Source organism: Ranitomeya variabilis, chromosome 7 (genome assembly GCF_051348905.1).
Source record: "Ranitomeya variabilis isolate aRanVar5 chromosome 7, aRanVar5.hap1, whole genome shotgun sequence".
Classification (NCBI taxonomy): domain Eukaryota; kingdom Metazoa; phylum Chordata; class Amphibia; order Anura; family Dendrobatidae; genus Ranitomeya; species Ranitomeya variabilis.
The window spans coordinates 197,162,449-197,184,051 of NC_135238.1; the positions used below are offsets into that span (position 1 = coordinate 197,162,449).

A 21,603-nucleotide genomic window follows, 5' to 3' on the forward strand; every position below is an offset into this window, starting at 1 on the left:
AGCAAGCCCTACCAGAACACGTCGTCCATCACTTCCAGGCTCAGGGGGTGAGGGTTGAACACAATGAACAGTCTCTCCTTGCACTGTGCATCGATGTGCGCCTTCTTTTTGAATGCGGGAAGGGTAGCGTCTGTCTGAAGCTGGGAGGCAGCAGGGGAGGCATATGGTCGATCATAGGCCTGCAGACAAAACAGATTCACCGTGAAAATCCCACCGAAGACCGCAAACAAGCAACCATGTCAGACTAGGAGGGGAAAGAAAACGGAAAATGTGCTCCAAACAATTTAACCCTGTAGAGAAAGCCTGGCCCTGTATCTGCACTAGTAAGGATTATACTTTCTCCACCGATAAATCCAAAATTACACAAATTTATGGCGACAGAAGGGTAAAAAAATAAAAATCAGCATTTCCTAACAGTAATGATATTATATTATACGATGGAAGTCCCAGAATTGAAGGCTCTAGTAACAGTCGGTTACTGAGATTATTTATTTATTTTTTTAAATAGATGAACTGGATTTTGGGTCCAGGACTAAGGAGTGACCAGAAGAACCCTGGGTGGGAATGGTCGCTCCCATACACTCCAGTCCTGGCCTTGTAGTTCTTATAAAAGGCAGCTGAATTGGCTCAGGTGTGGATAAAGTAGTGGAGCTGGTGCGAGCTCTAATGAACAGACCATGCCTGAAGCAAGTAGCAGTGCCTGGCTGTCCGTGAAACTAAGGGTACCGTCGCACTCTGCAACTTTCCAACGATCACGACCAGCGATACGACCTGGCCGTGATCGTTGGAAAGTCGTTGTGTGGTCGCTGGAGAGCTGTCACACAGACAGCTCTCCAGTGACCAACGATGCCGAAATCCCCGGGTAACCAGGGTAAACATCGGGTTACTAAGCGCAGGGCCGCGCTTAGTAACCCGATGTTTACCCTGGTTACCATTGTAAATGTAAAAAAAACAAAAAAAAAAAACACATACTCACATTCCGGTGCCTGTCACGTCCCCGGCGTCCGCTTCCCTGCACTCCTCCTGCATCCTGTGTAAGCGCGGCCGTAAAGCAGAGCGGTGACGTCACCGCTGTGCTCTGATGTACGGCCGGCGCTGACACAGGATGCAGGAGGAGTGCAGGGAAGCGGACGCCCGGGGACGTGACAGGCACCGGAATGTAAGTATGTAGTGGGTTTTTTTTTTTACATTTACAATGGTAACCAGGGTAAACATCGGGTTACTAAGCGCGGCCCTGCGCTTAGTAACCCCATATTTACCCTGGTTACCAGTGAAGACATCGCTGCATCAGTGTCACACACGCCGATGCAGCGATGACAGCGGGAGATCCAGCGACGAAATAAAGTTCCAAACGATCTGCTACGACGTACGATTCTCAGCGGGGTCCCTGATCGCTGCTGCGTGTCAGTCACAGTGAGATCGTAACTATATCGCCGGAACGTCACGGATCGTGCCGTCGTAGCGACCAAAGTGCCACTGTGAGACAGTACCTTAAGACCGTGTTATTGTGGCTACCCTGAGACACGACTGTGTTTTTCGTTATTCAATGTTTTTGTTTGGTTGCTTTGTTTACTTTTGAAGCTTGTGTGTGAGAAATTATATATATTGAAAAAGGATTGTATATCCGAAACGTTGCCACGCCGTTCAGGCAATAAAGTCCATTTTTTTGCTCATATTGTTTGGAGGTCATTGGACTGTTGGCTGGGAGAGCTTTGCATTACGTTAAGGTATTTTTTTGGATGCTGTTCCTATTATATATATATATATATATATGAAAAAATTGGAACAGCATCAAATTACTACCTTACAAGGCATGCAGAGCTCTTCCGACCAGCAATCCAATGGTCAAAAAGTGATAAACTCAAAAAAAGGAAAAGCAATATATATAATATATATATATATATATTAGCGCAGCAGAGATACTTGGCTGAGCGTTCATGTGTTTGATATTCAGCATGGCCGCCTTTATTACCGTATATAGGGGTTTAGCAATGATGGGATCGCATATCTGATGTGCAGGCAGCAGGTACCGGAGAGTCGGTAACAGACCTGTGACAAGCAGGGAGTCACGTCCAGCCTGGTGAAGAGCGGCTTAGTTTTCTTTAAAGCGCACAGACCTCACCACATAGAATAATCCCCTTAAAGGTCACACCGTCCTTGGACATTTTGCAAACATTTAGTGACATTTAAAGATGACGGTGTAAAGATAAGAGGTGCTGATTAGAGAGGAGAGCCGAGTGTAAAGAGCTTAACCAAGAAAGTGGCAACCAAAAATTGGTCATATCACCCACATGGTTAGACGTATGAGAAGTATATGTATCACAAGACGTTCCTAATGGGATGGGGCTTTTCCAGCCAAAATCAGTTCTTTGCTGAGTGATGGGAACAGGACCGGGGGAAGCAGCTGAACAAAGCAGGGGCCACATTTTCAAAGACAGTTTCTAATGAGAAGACTTCTTTAATAATCCTCTTGTATAAATCTGACAGTAGGATCTCCCCTCCTAGGCCATGTAGGTCATAGAGAACTGAATAAAATGATACATTGATATCTGCGATCTGAAGACTTATTCCAGAGAAATCCACATTTTCTTAATATGTAAATGAGGTGTTAAGATCTATGGGCCGGACATAGATCTACCTGAGACTCCACCTCCAGAGATTATATTACATGAAATGGGGCTTTCATATTTAATTTTTTTTTTTTTAAACTGTATTTTGTAGTCCCTTAGCAAGAATTGAACCTGTGATTGTCTGATCGCTTGTACTATACACAGCAATACCACAATGCTGCTGTATATAACAACAAACAAGCCACAGGCTAGCCTTCATAGTAGTCCCATCCTGAGAGGCACGGGGGTCTTCAGCAGACCCCTGACAACCCATGTGCTGTAAATGCTGCCATCACAGATTGTCAGTGGCGTTAACTGAGTGTGCGGCGCTCTTGCTGCACTCGCGGCTGTTAGAAGCTAATGATAGCTGAATAACAGTCATCATCTGCTGGCAATGATGCGAGCTCAATTCCTGAGCCTGCATCAAAGTCAGGGAGCCGACATGTGACGCATCAGTACATTATATGTTGGTAAGGGGTTAAATATTGTCAATTATGTGAGTTTTTACTAAACAAATCTGCCATTGCACAGCCATGAGTGCAGTATATAGGATCATAGCAGCAGAGCTATACTGACACACTCAGGCAATGCCATTCATTGTCATGAGAAGTGTGTGCAGGATTCATACACACATATATATAAAACTTTGGGAAAGTATTGTCATTCCTGCGCTTCCCAGGATAATCCACAGAAAAAACTACAACAGATCCGAGACATAAACTGACATGCTGTCGATTTAAAAGTCCCCAAAGCGGGCCGACTTCTACAGCACGCGGATGGGATTGCTTTCTGCTGTGGATTTTGCATCCAAAGGCCTGGTTGGAGAACATCTACAAGTTACAGTGTGCGTGAACGTTCCCCAAACCATGCAAAAGAAGTCAGCAAGAGTGTAGGAAAGTGCTCCCAAGCCACGGAGACAGAAAAGCCGTAATTATCTCAATAGATATGAATTCAAATACTTACAGGCCCCGTCGGTGGGTATTGTTGGGAAACTTGGGGACCCCAAACCATTGAATTTACCTGAGCAGCCACCATGGTGGATGCCATTTTTTTAAGAAGTCTAGGAAAAAAAAATAACACAAGAAGTTACATTTAGATTTTTTTAATTTTTAAAGGGATTGTACCGAGTGTGGAAGTCATGTCCTATCCTATGGACTCCATTAGTCATATAGAATGGAGCAGAGCGGCATATGCTTGATTCAGACAGTCCTGCTCTTGGGACTGGCGAGGGTCGCCGTGGTAGGACCCCCAGCAATCAAGATATTATCCCGTATCCTAAGGATAGGATATAACTTCCAAACTGATACAAACTCTTTAGTCTAGGAGTGAACTTTGTCTACAGCCGCCACTAGGGGGACCTCACTGTATACTGGGTTATTATGGAGATCAATGCATCAGCAAAATGCAATAAGCGCCCTCTAGTGGTGGCAGAAGGCAGAAAGTTTTATAGCTTGGACTGCTATGATGTTGAAGGGTGAATATTCACATGGTATAGACAGATTAAAAAGCAGGAGAAATGTTGCATGATTACCTACTGAAAAACAAGGCACCAACATACGGAGGAGCGAGGACTCCGTCATATAGAGATACTCCTGGTACAAAGTCCTGTGATTATTCTGCACAACCACCAGCTTGGACCCCCGCCATGGTGACCCGTGATATTAAGCGGGTAGGACAGGAAAGCATAAAAGGAAGTGTGGCGTTGTGTCACAAAGATCAGCCCTTTATGAAATACTTTTCTCACCCCCCGGGGTCAATGTCATCAATAGAGGAAGCCAGATGGGGATTCGGAGCACATGCATACATTCAGACATGGACGTGAGGGTTCTAGCACTTCGCCTGACCATAGGGCATCATGCCACACAGGACTAGAAGTGATGCATCAGGAACTCAAAACTTTTTATGGGTGACATAAGATATACGGGAAACAGAAAAAAAGGGCAGCCACTACTAATCCCTGCAGGGTGCAGCAGCCCCCGCGATAAAGGTGGAAGCAACGGTGCAAAATAGTGAAGAGACAACCACTCACAAGGACCATTCATGGGGCGGGTGGTCGCCTAGTATCCTACATGTGCACAGATGAGGCTTGTACAGGGCGCCGGTCACACACATGTAGTGCACTGTGTCTGGCTTACAGCCTATTAGTGACGGGTCACCGATGGGTTAGCATGACAGTCTCCAGCAGACCTCTATGGTTGTCACTGCCAGGCCATTCTGCTGCATACAGGCGATCTGATCATCGCCTCTATGTAGCAGAGCCGATTGGATTATGGCAGCTTCTAGAGTCCCATGGAGACCATTGAAGAATGCCAAACTTTTTTTTTTTTTTTTTAAGCTTTTTAAAAATATCAAAAATATCTAAAGTTCAAATCACCCCCCTTTTACCCCATTCAAAATAAAACAATAAAAAAAAAAATAAAATCAAACAGACATATTTGGTATCGCCTCGTTCAGAATCGCCCGATCAATAATAAAAAAATATAATTAACCCGATTGGTAAATGGCGTAACAAGAAAAAAAGGCCAGAATTATGTTTTTTTTTGGCTCCCGCAACATTGCATTAAAAAGCAACAACGGGCGATCAAAAGATCATATCCACACCACCATGGTATCATAAACCCTTAATGACCAGAGGTATTTTTTTTTCATAAGTTTTCCCAGTTTTTCGTGGCAAATTTAGGGGCCTCGGCTTATACTCGGGTCAGGTTATACTCGAGTATATACGGTATATATATATTTTTTAATATTGTCTTTTACTTTTCACTTGCTTCAATAGTCTGTGGGGGACTAGAAGCTGCGATAATCCGATTGTCTCCGATCCGATGATCAGATCGCCTGTATGTAGCAGAAATGCTCACTTGCTATGAGCGCTGACAGCTGGGCGGCACACATGGCAATCCGGCTATGACAACCACAGGGGTCTGCTGCAGACTCGTTTGTCATGCCAACCCATCAGCGACCTGCAGTCAAGTGATACGGGCACCGATGGGCGGGATTAGTGACGCGCTTCCGGCGGGTGGATTGCGATTCCACCCGCGGATGTTAAAGGCACATGTCTGCTGTGCAAAACAGCGGACATGTGTAAGGAAAGATGTGGCTAAGCGCCACAGCCCATATCAAAGGAAGAGACACATACATGTACGGCACATGTCAAGAATTGGTTAAAGGGAATCTGTCAGCAGGCTTTTGCCACCTAATCTGAGAGCAGCATGGTGTAGATACAGAGACCCCGATTCCAATAGTCACTTGCTGCAGTTCTGATAAAAATCAGTTTTCTCTGCTGCAGATCTAACAACTCTCTAATGCTGAACTCTGTGTAACCCGGCCCCCACCACTGATTGGCAGCTTTCTGCCTATGCAGAGTGTACACAGAAAGCTGCCAATCAGTGGTGGAGGCAGGGTTATACAGAGCTCATGAATATGGAGGACTACTAGCAGCAGGTTCACTAGTCCTCAAGTGATAAAATCACTCATCGGCATTAGATAATCAAAACTACAGCAAGCAGCTCACAATACCGCCCAATTGCTATTTCTTCACTAATCTAAAACCCCCATCTTCGGTGTAGTTTATTAATATTATTAGTGATGGACACCGCTACCTAATCGTGAAATCTGACTCGTGTACAGATACATTGGGGGTGACATGGACCTCGCCGTGTGGGGACAGTGGATTCATGCTCATACTCACTCTGTGCCGTCGCCTCCATCACTCAGATAAGTGACTCCCAGACGATTTCCGGGGGGATACTCAAACCCGTGCAGCTTGTACTTGGCATAGATGGCGGATGAGATATTCTGATACTGCACCACGGCGTAAGCTACCGAAGAAAAACAAAAAATGTCAAGGACGGGACAGAAACCAGCTGGTGTTCTTGTAACTAGCAACCCATACAATGCAGGAAGACTTACTGAAGTGCACACTAATGGAAACTTACCCCGGGACTTTTGTGCTCACACACTGACCCTTTCCAAGGCTGTGACAGCCCCCATATGCAATGGGACGAGGACATAAATCAGAAGCGTCAATGCCTTAAAAAGCTCCGCGGCTTTGTACTTACCCCAGGGCAATGGCACATATCTGCATGAGGCCCCTAGAGGTCAGCTAGCGTTCATTCCCTGGTGGTTAGTGGCACATTATGCATCAGGGTCCCTGGTGGTAAGTGGAACATTAAGCATCTGCTGCCTGGTGATTAGTGGTACAGTCGGCACCCGGTACCTGGTGGTAAACAGTACAGTCAGCATCCAGCCCTGTACAGTCAGTGTCCTCTACCCGGAGGTCAGTAGTAAGATCAATGACTAGTCCGACGTGGTCATTTTTGGTTTTCTCAAGCAGCCGTTGGTAACTGATGATCAGCGATTGTATGCTCCCTGGGGGTAAGTGGTACAGTCAGCATAGCAGCGTCTTCTGGACAGTGGAATAAGTATTGCCCATTCCTCGAGGTACACGGTGCCAGCTTCCTACCTCTGATGGTCAGTAGTATAGTCATTGCTGGCCATCTCTGGGATACAGCTGGGTCTCGGGTAGTCAGCAGTATGGTCAGCAGTACATTAATCATCCAGAACCAAGCGCAGCAGTCAATATCCGGTTCCTGGTCAAGGCACAGTCACCGTCTGATCCTGGCTGGTCAGTGGTGCTATCAATGTTTGACACCGAACGATCACAATTCCAGAAGTCAATGGTACAGTCAACTTCTCTCTATCTGATGGTCCAGTCAGCTTCTCTCTATCTGATGGTCCAGTTGACGGTCGCAATCTCTCGTGATCCAGTTGGGTGCATTTTAGAATCCCAATCCAATGAAAGGGTTGGTTTTGCGGTCTACTGAGACACCTACTATCCCTACAAAATGATACTACCAGTTACAGATGGACGCCCTCCACAGGGCCCGTCACCATCAGGCTCAACGCTGCACATGATGACAGCAGTACTGAGTGGTCCCAAAAGTGATCTCTACTTCTATGCCACTGGAGACTACCAGAATTACATGAGTGGTCTCCTAAATGAGATAGATCACCGATACTGTGAATGAGATGAACAAAAATCCTTCCTTGTGAAATAAACATTACTGAGCATGTGCGACCACTGCTGTTAACGGTCACACCTCAGTATAGGTGGTCACTATCAGATTAGCGGGGATTCAACACCTGTCACCCACTCTCATCAGTGGCCAGATGTAGACATGGATTGAATCTGTGCTGTACATGTCCGTCCAATGTGTAGGGATGGCAAGTCAGCTTCTACTCTCTTAAAGGGATCCTGTCACATGAAGAAATTTTATTAAGCTGCAGATATGGGGTTAATCTGAAGGTCAATCGTGTTCTGAACCTGCTCGGCGCCCACACTATGAGCTCCGTTGATGGGAGGAAATTAACTATTCCTCTCAGAAGCGTTCGGGCTCTCAGTCACGGGGGATCAGTCACCGCTCTATGTATAGAGAGCAGTGGCTGTAACTGTGCTGCCCTTGCCATTGACTGACAGCCTGCCCTAATGATACGCGAGCTGTCAGTCAGAGGCGTGGATACAGATTAATTACAGAGTTTTCACCTGACAGGTTCCCTTTAACTCAGAGGTGTCAAACTGCATTCCTCGAGGGCCGCCAACAGGTCATGTTTTCAGGATTTCCTTAGCATTCCACAAGGTGCTGGAATCATTCTGTGCAGGTGATTAAATTATCACCTGTGCAATACAAGGAAATCCTGAAAACATGACCTGTTGGCGGCCCTCGAGGAATGCAGTTTGACACCTCTGCTTTAACTAGTAACTGTACCCACAAGGGGCGCCACACACTGAACAGAGCCGTGCTGTACAGTTTGACAGCTAGGACTTTAATGTATAGGATGCATGGGTAAGACATCGCTCCAATGAAGACCATGGCACTCCTCTAATGTGAGGGAAGCTATTAAAAGGCAATCAGACAAATACACGTGACCCTTCGGGTTTGTTATTTCACTATCAGACGAAGACTCAAGCAAATAGAATAGTCGTCGGCACTAAGAATGTTGCCTTTCCTCAAAGCGCTGGTCTTCTATCTGCCCGAGTCTTCATCTGACAGCAGCAATCTGAGTCTGATGAAGGTAAAATTACAGAGCGAAACGTCACGGGTGTTTGTTGGATCGCCCAGTAAAAGGAATATTGGGTCCTCAGGAGGATTTTGACAAGTCGTGCAAAGCTAGAAGCGTAAAACCAGTGCAGCTTTCCCAAAAGAACAAACCTTACCAAATGATGAGAACATGTCGCGCTGGACCTCGCAGAACTCGAGTCCCGGAATAAGGTCGAATAAACCGTAGATCTGTTCCTGGACCAAGGGCACTCGGGACACAACCGTCAGGCGCTTGGACACACTTTCCTGGCCTCGGCTATCTCCCGCTTTGTCATAAAGGGAATAGTCGTATTGATCTGAAAATGAGAATGACAAAAAGTGGTCAGCGTCCTGTAAACATTATGTAAGATACGCTCATTCCTTGGTCCGAAACTGTAAGAATTTAGAACATGACTAAATGCAAACTTATCAAAATTGGATATTTTACAAAGGGAATATTAACACCCAGGTGTCAATTTATAAAAAAGATCAGGAGGAACAACAAGGGAAGACAACACAAAATGTAAGGAAAGAGAGGCCTCAAATATTGCTACATGCCGAATACAAGGACCTACTAGAGCAGACACGTCAGAGCCGACAGATCATGCACATATCTGCTGACAACTGCTCCAGAAGGGCCGACATTGGGGTTACGCCAAGAAAACACTGATATCCAACATAAGTGGCAAAACGGCCAATGCAACCGTCAGAGCAGTGTGAACAAAAGCTTATTCTGAGCCATTTATGGTGCTCTTTTATTAGACGTTCTAGCAAAATGACTGCGGAATATGTTAATTAAGCAACTTCATTATACTAGTGGATTCGAAGCTGATATGAAGGTGTCTACATCCAGGGAGAGATTAAACCGTTCTCTAGAAATTCTGCATGAGTTCTGACAAGCGGTACATGATCAAATCATCCACATTATAGAACTGACTGCACAAACCACTATTCATAACTTTACAGAGTGCATTAACCCCTTCATGACCTTGGGATTTTCCGTTTTTCCGTGTTCGTTTTTCGCTCCCCACCTTCCGAGAGCCATAACTTTTTTATTTTTCCGTCAATATGGCCATGTGAGGGCTTATTTTTTGCGGGACGAGTTGTACTTTTGAACGACATCATTGGTTTTACCATGTCGTGTACTAGAAAACGGGAAAAAAATTCCAAGTGCGGTGAAATTGCAAAAAAAGTGCAATCCCACATTTATTTTTTGTTTGGCTTTTTTGCTAGGTTCACTAAATGCTAAAACTGACCTGCCATTAGGATTCTCCAGGTCATTAAGAGTTCATAGACACCAAACATGTCTAGGTTCTCTTTTATCCAAGTGGTGAAAAAAAATTCCAAACTTTACTTTTTTTAAAAAAAACAATAAATAAACTGTGCCATTTTCCGATACCCGTAGCGTCTCCATTTTTCATGATCTGGAGTCGGTCGAGGGCTTATTTTTTGCGTGCCGAGCTGACGTTTTTATTGATACCACTTTTGTGCAGATTTGTTCTTTTGATCACCCATAATTCTGGCATTTCAAATTTTTTTCTCACTACGCTGTTTAGCGATCAGGTTAATCCTTTTTTTTTATTGATAGATCGGGTGATTCTGAACGCGGCGATACCAAATATGTGTAGTTTTGATTCTTTTTTTATTGTTTTATTTTGAATGGGGCGAAAGGGGGGTGATTTAAACTTTTATTTTTTTCACATCAGATCGCTGCTATGTAGCTGAAATGCAGGCTTGCTATGAGCGCCGACCACAGAGTGGCGCTCAGAGCAAACCGGCATCAGTAATCATAGAGGTCTCAAGGACCTCTATGGTTACTATGCAGAAGCATCGCTGACCCCCGATCACGTGGCGGGGGTCGGCGATGTGCTCATTTCCGGCCCGATGGCCGGAAGTGCCGCTTAAATGCCGCTGTCTGCGTTTGACAGCGGCATTTAACTAGTTAATAGCGGCGGGTGAATCGCAATTTCACCCGCCGCTATTGCGGGCACATGTCAGCTGTTCAAAACAGCTGACATGTCCTGGCTTTGATGTGGGCTCACTGCCGGAGCCTGCATCAAAGCGGGGGTTCTGACCTCGGACGTACTATCCCGTTCGAGGTCAGAAAGAGGTTAAAGGGAGTCTATCAGCAGAATTTCACCCACCAAACTATTTATACATGAATGTAGCTCTTTCAAAGACAAGTCCAGCAATACCTTTACATGGCCAGTCCGTTCCTCCATTGATGAAATCGGTGTTTGAATTGACAAGCAAAGGAGGCTGAAGAGCTATGGTAGATCTGAAGCCTCTGTCACTCCAGCTCTATTCCCTGCTCTGCACCTCCTCCTCCTGCCTGACCACACCTTTGCCTAAAGTCACACAGCATAGAGGCAGTCAATCAAGCAGGAGGAATCGCTGGGCTGGGAATAGAGCTGGAGTGACCAAAGCTTCAGATCTACAGCCTCATTTGTATATCAGTTCAAACACTGATTTCTCAGTAACAGGGGAACGGACTGGCCATATAAAGGTATTGCTGTACTGGTCTTTGAAAGTAAATAGTTTGTGGGGTGAAATCCTGCAGAAAAAAATACCTTTAAGGGGAAAAAAATGAAAACCTTGTCCCCAAAGCTGGACAAACAGTAATAAATCAAGTTGCCGCTGAGCTATGCCGTTTCTATAATTCCCAGAAAAATAAATGATTTATCGAAACAGACGGACAATTGTTTGTCTCGGTCATGACAGAGAAGATGGGAATAACCCTTAGAAAAATATTCTTTTAAAAGTTATAGCAGCAATACTTACCAGACTGCCCGTAAGAATACATGGCTCCTGCTGGTTCGTGCGGCAGAGGGTCCTGCTGCTGCTGCTGCTGGCGAGACGGGCCGTGGTAATCTGCGGCCTCTGATGCTGCGCTCCCCCTGCTTCTGGGTTCTGCCAGGATGGCTTTGTAACCTGAGAATAATATGAAATTATTAATGTCAATCTACAGTGAACAATCGGGAGTAACTAAGGTTATACTAGAACTATGTTTCGGATGGTGCGGCTGAACGAATAATGAAGGCATGACGCCACTGTTCATACGTGTAGCTCCAGTAATACTGTCCGGCTAACACTAATATGGCCCACAGGGGACAGGATCTTTGCAGATACATCTTCAGCTACAATTTTTTGTTACTTAAATGAAAGCACTTGAGGCTAAAAATAATTTATGCAATTGGGTTTCATTAAAAATGTTGCACCGCTTCCCCCCAATAGCCTCTGTATTACACCGTCTAGTGCTGGCTGCAGATTGAGTTTAAGGGGTTGGCAACAGGGCTGCGGAGTCGGAGTCAGAATAAAAGGGACGACACAGACTTAATATATATATATATATATAATAAATTGGGCACAGTAGTACAATGCAGGATGTGCTGTTGGGGTATGTGTCCACGTTCAGGATTGCATCAGGATTTGGTCAGGATTTTCCATCAGTATTTGTAAGCCAAAACCAGGAGAGGAACAATTAGAGGAAAAGTATAATAGAAACACATGCACCACTTAAGCATTTATCACCCACTCCTGGTTTTGGCTTACAAATACTGATGGAAAATCCTGACCAAATCCTCATGCAATCCTGAACATGGACACATACCCTAAATGTTTTCATAATAATTTGGGGAAGTTATAAAATGTCCTTTAAATGTCTGTTCTGTTCCTGATCTAAGGATCTTGGTTTTTTAGTTGAGATGAATCTGTGCTGCACTTTATGCACATGCTCAGTAGTGACCGATGCTGTGGGGTCGTAGGTGAGATGAATCTGTGCTGCACTTTATGTACATGCTCAGTAGTGACCAGGGCTGTGGAGTCGGAGTTGGATGTTTAGCTTACAGACTCCACAGCCTGGTTGGTACTCCTACATAATAGTAAGTGCCACAAAATCATGTCCCCAACCCCATTACCTCATTTTGCAGCCAGCAATAGACAGTGTAATTGAGTGGCTATAGGAGGAAAGTTTAGCCCCAATTGCATGTATTTAACGGGGAAAAAAAAAAAAATGTACACAAACGTGGGCAACCCCATAATACTAAAACTGGTTTCATGACATTAGCATTAGGGTATGTGCACATGTTAAGTATTTGATGCAAAAATCTGCAATTCATAGCAGGAAAAACATGCATTTTTTTGTGCAGATGTTTCCCCACTAATTACACTGTGCTCCAAATTATTATGCACAAAGAGTTTCGGAGTGATAAGGTTAGAATTTTTTTGTTTGTCATTTAAACTCATTGATGGTGATGTGTGTCAGGGCTCTTTATATCACTGAAAGCAATTGCAGATACCTGTGCAAATTAGTTTGGCAGGTGTGTCCAAATAAAGGCAAGACTACTTAAGAAGGCTGTTCCACATTATTAAGCAGCCTATATTTTTTTGCCAAAATGGGAAAGAAAAAGGATGTGTCGGCTGCTGAGAAGCAACAAATTGTGGAGTATTTAGGTCAAGGCATGACTACAATCAACATTGCCAAGACACTTCATCGTGATCATCGCACAATCAAGAAGTATGTAGCTGATTCCCAGCACACACGTGTGTGTGCTGATAAAGAAAAATTGAGGACTCTTTCCAACAGGCAATTGCATAAGGTTAAAAGAGCAGCTGCAAAACAGTACAAAACAGCAGCAGACAAGTTTTTGAAGCTGCTGGTGCCTCCAACGTCCCCAGGACAACAAGATGCAGGGTCCTTCAGAGGTTTGCAGCTGTGGTAAGCCATCCTGTCGACCACCTCTATCCACTGCACACAAGCAGAAACGGCTCCAGTGGGCCAAACGATACATGAAGACTGACTTCCAAACTGTTTTGTTCACCGATGGGTGCCGTGCAACGCTCGATGGTCCAGATGGATGGAGTGGAGGATGGCTGGTTGATGGACCCCCCATGAAAACACGGCTATGGCGCCAACAAGGAGGAGGTGGAGTAATGTTTTGGGCTGAAATCATGGGGAGAGATTGTCGGCCCCTTTATGATCCCTGAAGGGGTAAAGATGAACTCCATAATCTATGTGGAGTTTCTAAAACAACACTTCCTGCCATGGTTCAAGAGGAAGAACCGTGCTTTCCGCAGCAAGATCATTTTCATGCATAATAATGCACCGTCTCATACTGCAAAAAACGTATCTGCATCTCTGGCTGCTATGGGCAAAAAGAGGACAAACTTATGGTGTGGCCACCATCTTCCCCTGACCTCAACCCCATTGAGAACCTCTGGAGCATCATCAAAAGGAGTGTCTATGATGGCGGGAGGCAGTTCACATCTAAGCAACAGCTCTGGGAGGGTATTCTGTCCACATGCAAAACAATTGAAGCAGAAACCATCCAAAAACTGACAAATTCAATGGACGAGAGAGTTCAGAAGCTTCTTTCGAACAAGGGGTCCTATGTGCAAATGTAACATCACCTAGAATAAAGTTTTCACTTGAAAACTGTTTGATTTCATTTTGTAATAAGCTGATAATGCTTATAACGTCACAATTGACCTTTTTTTTGTTCAAAAAAAAAAAAAAAAGGTTGAAAACTCTGCTGTGCATAATAATTTGGAACATGCATTTTGAGTGTTTATTTTTTTTTAAAAAAGATACTGTTTTCATAGGCAGTTTGTTCCAAAACATTGCAATTATACTACAATAGTAGATGACTGAAAAATAACAATGACTGCAATTCAGATAGGTAATTTAGAGAAAATATGAGGAAATATTATTTGCATAATAATTTGGAACACAGTGTAGTATGGGTGAAATCTGCAGTAAAACCCTGAAAGTATTGACATGCTGCACATTTAAATCTGCAAATAAGCAACATGTGCATAGAACTTCAGGATTCTCATTCACTTAGCTGGCATCAGGAAACACTTCATGTTTTGTGATACATCTGCACTGAAAAAAACGCAGCAAAAATGGAGTAAAAACACAATGTGTCACACAGTCTTAGGGCTGTCCCACACGTCCAGATAATTCCGGTACCGGAATAAATCGGTACCGGAGTTATCCGTGTCCGTGTGCCTGGGAACTCACGGAGGCCATACGTGCGGCACACGTGTGCCGCCCGTATGGCGAGTGGGTACCACACGGAGCGTGTGGTACCCACTCTGCATGGTGCTGAAGCTGCGATTCATATCTTCCCTGCAGCAGCGTTTGCTGCAGAGAAAATATGAAGAATAGTGTTTAAAATAAAGATCCATGTGTCCCCCGCCCTCCCCCCACCCCCTGTGCGCCCCCCCACCCCCTGTGCGCCCCCCCGCTGGTCAGAAAATACTTACCCGCTCCCTCGCTGCTTCCTGGTCTGGCCGCGGCTTCTCCTGCATGCGGTCACGTGGGGCCGATCATTTACAGTCATGAATATGTGGCTCCACCTCCCATAGGGGCGGAGCCGACTATTCATGATTGTAAATGATCGGCCCCACGTGACCGCATACAGTAGGAGGCGCGGCCAGACCAGGAAGGAGCGAGGGAGCGGGTGAGTATTTTCTGACCAGCGGGGGGGGCGGCGGACACCTAAATCTTTATTTTTAACACTATTCTTCATATTTTCTCTACAGCAAACGCTGCTGCAGGGAAGATATGAATACCGGCTTCAGCACCATGTGGGGGGGACAGCGCTTACTGTAGCGTTGTCTCCTGCACGCACACGGACCCCAGACGGAGAATGTCCGTGTGAGGTCCGTGTTTTACGCGGACCCATTGACTCTATTGGGTCCGTGTAAAACGTGCGCTCCCACGAACACTGACATGTCTCCGTGTTTAGCACACGGAGACATGGTCCGCAAAAAATCAATGACATCTGAACAGACGCATTGATTTTTATGGGTCTACGTGTGTCAGTGTCTCCGGTACGTGAGGAAACTGTCACCTCACGTACCGGAGCCACTGACGTGTGAAACCGGCCTTAGGGTATGTGTCCACCTTCAGGATGGCCGGCGGTTTGGACGGAGCGGCAAACCCGCTCCGCCCCCTTCTGTGACGCGATGATGCCGGATGTGTTCATTGCACACATCCGGAATCATCGCACCCCACACATAGGGCCCTGTGATTTACCTTGCGGCGGCGCAGCGTCACCGCAAGGTAAACGGACATGCTGCGATCTTAAAAGACGCGCCGCATGTCCGGAATCGCAGGGCCGCCGGGTGCGTGTTACCACACATAGTGGAGACAGGATTTCATAAAATCCCCTCCACTATGCTGTAACATCTGGACGCTGTGTGTTTGACGCTGCGGCTCTGGCAAGCGTCAAACACGCAGCGTTTCCTGAACGTGGAAACATACCCTTAGAGTACAAAAACCTTCAGCCAGAGCGCAACAGCGAGAACAGAGGCCCCTCAAGCATGTGATCCCCCGGAAGGAGCAGTATGCCCAATATTAACGGTGCAACTCTGTGCAATCCTATATGTGCCAGCCTAAGCTTGTCCACTTTATCAATTTTTTAATTGACCTCAAACCGTGAAATTAATTAGCTGTCAAATGGCTCGTGCAGACGAGCCTATAAGTCGCACATGTGCTGCCGATTCTTTGATAAGATCACACACCAACCAATGTTATTCAATAGGGTTGTTCAGATGGAACAATTCTTCGCTCGGCCCGACTGTCCGGGAAAAAAAAAAGTCATGGCATGCACTACTATCTTGCTTATATCGGACGAGACTCACCCAGTCAACTATGGGAGTGTGTATATAGCAAACAAACCCCCATCCCACATAGAACATTCAATTGTTAACAGATACATTTCTATTATAAACCTAGGAAACTGGATTCCATCATGTACATGTGCTAGTGGATGTATGAAAACGGATCTGACACTGACATCAGAATAGGACACACGGTTGACAAACTTCTGCGTTTTCTTGCGGAGACTGATAGTCTCATGCGCTCGCCTGCAGCCGCCCTAAACTTGTTGGTGCCATGTACATCAGTCACTAACCCCATTACTCCAGGATTGGAGGCCAATGTCAGTCAGCAGTGCACGTTTCTTATATTTATTCATCCATACGTCTGCATTTATCTGTCGAAAGACAATTTAGCCCCCGTATGGGCATCTGTCTTCTGACTGCATTGAAACATGCGGTTGACTGCTACACCCTCCATGCAACAACATTCCCATAGAAAACCAAGGAGGTACACTATGCAATACATGAGACCCTACGGGCGACGGCGGCCATTACATGTACAACTCAGAATACGGCACTCACTTCTGTCACAATTTTCGATGGCCAAGGCAGCATGGGACGGCTTCTGGAACCGCACGTAGGCCAATCCTTTACTCTCGCCCGTGGTTTTATTCTTAATAATTGAACAGTAGTCAACTGGTCCGTATTCCTGGCGAAAGAAGAAACAGCAGAGTCTCAAACACGACACATATTTGGAAAAAACGCACAAGCGATGTCAACGTTCTTAAAGGGACTCTGTCACCTGAATTTGGAGGGAACAATTTTCAGCCATAGGGGCGGGGTTTTCGGGTGTTTGATTCACCGTTTCCTTACCCGCTGGCTGCAATATTGGATTGAAGTTCATTCTCTGTCCTCCATAGTACACGCCTGCGCAAGGCAATCTTGCCTTACGCAGGTGTGTACTATGGAGGACAGAGAATGAACTTCAATCCAATATTGCAGCCAGCATGCAGCCAGCGGGTAAGGAAAGGGTGAATCAAACACCCGAAAACCCCGCCCCTATGGGTGAAAATTGTTCCCTCCAAATTCAGGTGACAGAGTCCCTTTAAAGCAGATTATTGCTTATATGACAGAATTCTGGGATAGATAAGCTTTGAGTGGTTGCAAAATTTAGGTGGAACACGAGGATGCACTAACAATTTTGCAACCCATGGCGCCATTTTCGCCCGGCTCCGACAAAGTGGGCTCCAGAAATATGAGACTGTTTATTAATGTTTGTAGTGGTCTTTGCCAAGGGGGCGGTGCTCACAGGATAATTATGCAGAGCAGCCTACCCCTCCACAGCTCTTAGGCCTCCGAGCAACATTAAGGCTGTGTGCACACGTCGCTTTCTTTCCGCGGTTTTTTGCTATAAAAACGCTCACATTAAACATCCTATTTAATAGAATGCAATCCGCATTTTTTGTGCACATGCTGCGTTGCTTTCCTGAGTGGAATCGCATTCCAGAAAAAAAGTAGCATGTTCATTAAATTTGCAGAATCGCGGGGATTCCGCACACCTAGGAATGCATTGATCCGCTTACTTCCCGCATGGGGCTATGCCCACCATGCAGGAAGTAAGCAGATCATGTGCGGTTGGTACCCAGGGTGGAGGAGAGGAGACTCTCCTCCACGGACTGGGCACCATATAATTGGTAAAAAAAAAAAAAAAAAAAAAGAATTAAAATAAAAAATAGTGATATACTCACCTGATGGCCCCCGGAGTCTTCCCGCCTCTCATCGGTGCACGCGTCCGCTTCCGTTCCCATGGATGCTTTGTGTGAAGGACCTGCGATGACGTCGCGGTCACGGGACGTCATCGCAGGTCCTGCACACAAAGCATCTATAGGAACGGAAGCCGCCGCATGCACTGCTGAGGAGATCGGGGGCCATCAGAAGGTGAGCATAACCATTTTTTTTTTATTATTTTTAACTTTATATCTTTTTTACTATTGATGCTGCATAGGCAGCATCAATAGTAAAAAGTTGGTCACACTTGTCAAACACTATGTTTGACAAGCGTGACCAACCTGTCAATCAGTTTTCCAAGCGATGCTACAGATCGCTTGGGAAACGCTAGCATTCTGCAAGCTAATTACGCTTGCAAAACGCTAGGAATATGCATGCCAATTCCGCATGCGATATACCCATGGCAGGAGTTGCAGAATTGCCGCGGCAATTCTGCAACGTGTGCACTTAGCCTTATGGTTAATGGCATTTCCTGCATCCTGCTCAGATGTTTGGGAGACGCGATGCACAGAAATCTTCGCTGTCTGTACCTTAAACCTGGATTTTATATCATCTTCTGAATACGTTTTCGGGATCATGACAAAGATCCTCGTCAGCTCCTCATCCTCTACTTCTCTGTGGCTTGTGGATCCTCGGGACTGAGCAATAAAGACCTGAAATAGATGGGAGTTACTAAACGGGGGGCAAAATGTCAGACAAATCAGAAAGGAACTGGTCGGTCAGTCTGAGCCGGCGCCAACACCAATAAACCACTATCCGGACCCCTACAGCTGCCAGATACTGGCGCTTGCTACAGACGACCGGTAATTAATAATTCCAGCTCAGAATTTACTGAAAAAATTGGGATTTGATTTGACAGATTCTGATTTGAACAAATCCAGCAAAATGGTAACCAGCTGGCCACATTGTGCTGGATTCTTTACAGGGCCAAGAAGGGGTTAAACATTTATTTTACAAGCTCAGGAAGGCGTTAAAAAAAAAATGACAAGTTCCACCAAGTCTTCAGGTCTCCTGGTGCTGACTAGGCCTCAAAGCCTGCCTTGATTACACCCTGAAGCAATAACAATGCAGCAGAATGTATACAGGAAAGGATTCTTTACAGTTAGAGCAGCCAGGATTTTGGAATGCCCCAGCGCAAGAGGTAGTAAAAGCAGAAACTATATAAAAAAAAAGCCTCATGTATTAGCAAACGTTATTATAGATCGGCTCCTCCTGATAGTGTACAATACCGAGTTAAATAAAGTTTGCCAAAATAAACAAATAAAAAAATCAGATTGAAAGGTGTGCTAGAATCTGATTGGATGCTGAGTAACTCGTCAACCAATCACAACGCGGCATGTATTTTTTCCCCTCTGATGCAGGTTGAAAGCGGAGCTGTGATTGGCGCACCTTGATGGGCTTGCTGTTGTCGCTGAGGCTGCGGCCGTGCATCTCCTCCATCGCCCGGCACGCCTGGGACGACTTGGCGTATTTCACGAAGGCGATGCCTTTGGACTCCTTGGTGTGTTTGTCCTTCACCACCCAGATGTCTTGGATGTCCCCGAAGTCCGCGAATCTCTCCCGGATCATGTCCTCCGTCAGCGTCTTGCTGACCACCAGGAACACTCGGCTGTTAGGAGGATCGTCCAGATTTCCGGCCGATGGGCGAAACCCGCTGTTGTCCTCCATGTCTACGGTTATTGTGAGCGCGGCAACACAAGAACAAGGGTGCTCTCTGCCGCCGTTACTGGGACACAATGCCAGCCCCGCCCCTTCCGGTGACGTACGGACACGTCTGTGGTAAAACCTGGCCTCGCTTTCCTGCAGCAGCGACATCTAGTGGAGGGAGGCTGCACTGCACCCTCAGTGCTCATCTGCACCCTCAGTGCTCATCTGCACCCTCAGTGCTCATCTGCACCCTCAGTGCTCATCTGCACCCTCAGTGCTCATCTGCACCACCAGCCTGATGTCTAGTGTCCCCCAGAATGAGGGTCTTCGTCATCCCAGGGATGGACACTGCCCCTACACGTGGCAAACATCACAGGGACAATTTGCCTCAAACTCAATAGTTAAATTCTGCATGAAAATCTTACAACTGCATTGCAGGTCAATTTCTGCATAGATGTTTTTTTCCTGAGTGGGAAAAGGGTTAGTGCAAGCAATTTTGCAGTTTACTGTTTATTAAAATTTTCATCTGTTCTTGAGATCTTAACAATTGTTTTATTACAGCTCGTTGCCTTGGAGACCGACCACCGCTGCCAGGCAGCAAGAACGTGCACAAGCTCTTTTCTCTTGAGGCCTGTCGGCACTGTTATGAAGCCGCCCAGAAACGCTGATGAGCGCTGATACATCTTACTCCCGGCCAGCTTCACTGCAGTGTTTACAATCTAAACAGCAGCGGTGGTCGGTCTCCTAGGTAACAAGTTGCAAAGAAAAGTGTTAGGGTACCGTCACACAGTGCCATTTTCATCGGTACGACGGCACGATTCGTGACGTTGCAGCGTCGTATGATTATCGCTCCAGCGTCGTAGACTGCGGTCACACGTTGCAATACACGGCGCTGGAGCGATAATTTCATGACGTATTTGCGATGTAGAAGCCGCTGGTTACTGTGCGCACATCGTATACAACCTGTGTCACACGATGCAATCATGCCGCCACAGCGGGACACTAGACGACGAAAGAAAGTTTCAAACGATCTGCTACGACGTACGATTCTCAGCGGGGTTCCGGATCGCAGTAGCGTGTCATACACTACGATATCGTAACGATATCGCTAGAACGTCACGAATCGTGCCGTCGTAGCGATGAAAATGGCACTGTGTGACGGTACCCTTAGGGTATGTGCACACGTCCGGAATTGCCGGGGATATTTCCTCGGCAATTCCAGAACTCCCTGCCGCGGGAAAAACGCATGCGGAATTGGCATGCGTATTCCCGCTAAACAGTAGCGTTTTACAAGCGATCTGTAGCATCGCTTGGAAAACTGATTGACAGGTTGGTCACACTTGTTAAACATAGTGTTTGACAAGTGTGACCAACTTTTTACTGTCGATGCTGCCTATGCAGCATCAATAGTAAAAGATCTAATGTTAAAAATAATAATAAAAAAATAACAAATCGTGATATTCTCACCTTCCGGCGTCCCCGGCAGTCTTCCCGCTCCTCGCGATGCTCCGGTCCCAGTAATGCTTTGCGGCAATGACCCCAGATGACTTAGCATCACGCAAGACCGCTGCATCATCACAGGTCATTGTCGCAAAGCATCCTGGGGAACGGAAGCGTCGCGAGGAGCGAGAAGACTGCCGGGGACGCAGGAAGGTGAGAATATCATGATTTTTTATTATAATTCTTTTTTTTTTTTACCAATTATATGGTTCCCAGGGCCTGGAGGAGAGTCTCCTGGGTACCAACCGCACATGATCCGCTTACTTCCCGCATGGTGGGCACAGCCACAGAAAAAAAGAGCTGAAAAAACAACTCGTGTGAAGGTACCTGTAGGCTGTGTTCACACCTTGCGTTTTTTTAATGCAAATTTTAAG

The 21,603-nt window shown here is 45.9% G+C and overlaps 1 protein-coding gene across 1 annotated transcript in view; it reads right to left on the bottom strand.

The window, feature by feature from the left end:
* RBM45 (RNA binding motif protein 45) overlaps window positions 1–19,983 on the bottom strand; it is a 30,084-nt gene extending 10,101 nt beyond the window's left edge. The window contains exons 1-8 of the mRNA XM_077272619.1: window positions 19,472–19,983; window positions 18,613–18,735; window positions 16,877–17,003; window positions 11,468–11,617; window positions 8,824–9,003; window positions 6,298–6,427; window positions 3,573–3,669; window positions 13–179 (exon numbers count right to left, since the gene is read on the bottom strand). Coding sequence (XP_077128734.1) covers window positions 13–179; window positions 3,573–3,669; window positions 6,298–6,427; window positions 8,824–9,003; window positions 11,468–11,617; window positions 16,877–17,003; window positions 18,613–18,735; window positions 19,472–19,897 — 1,400 coding nt within the window. The 5' untranslated portion in view covers window positions 19,898–19,983. The remainder of the gene's footprint in view (window positions 1–12; window positions 180–3,572; window positions 3,670–6,297; window positions 6,428–8,823; window positions 9,004–11,467; window positions 11,618–16,876; window positions 17,004–18,612; window positions 18,736–19,471) is intronic.
* Window positions 19,984–21,603: the final 1,620 nt, after the last annotated feature.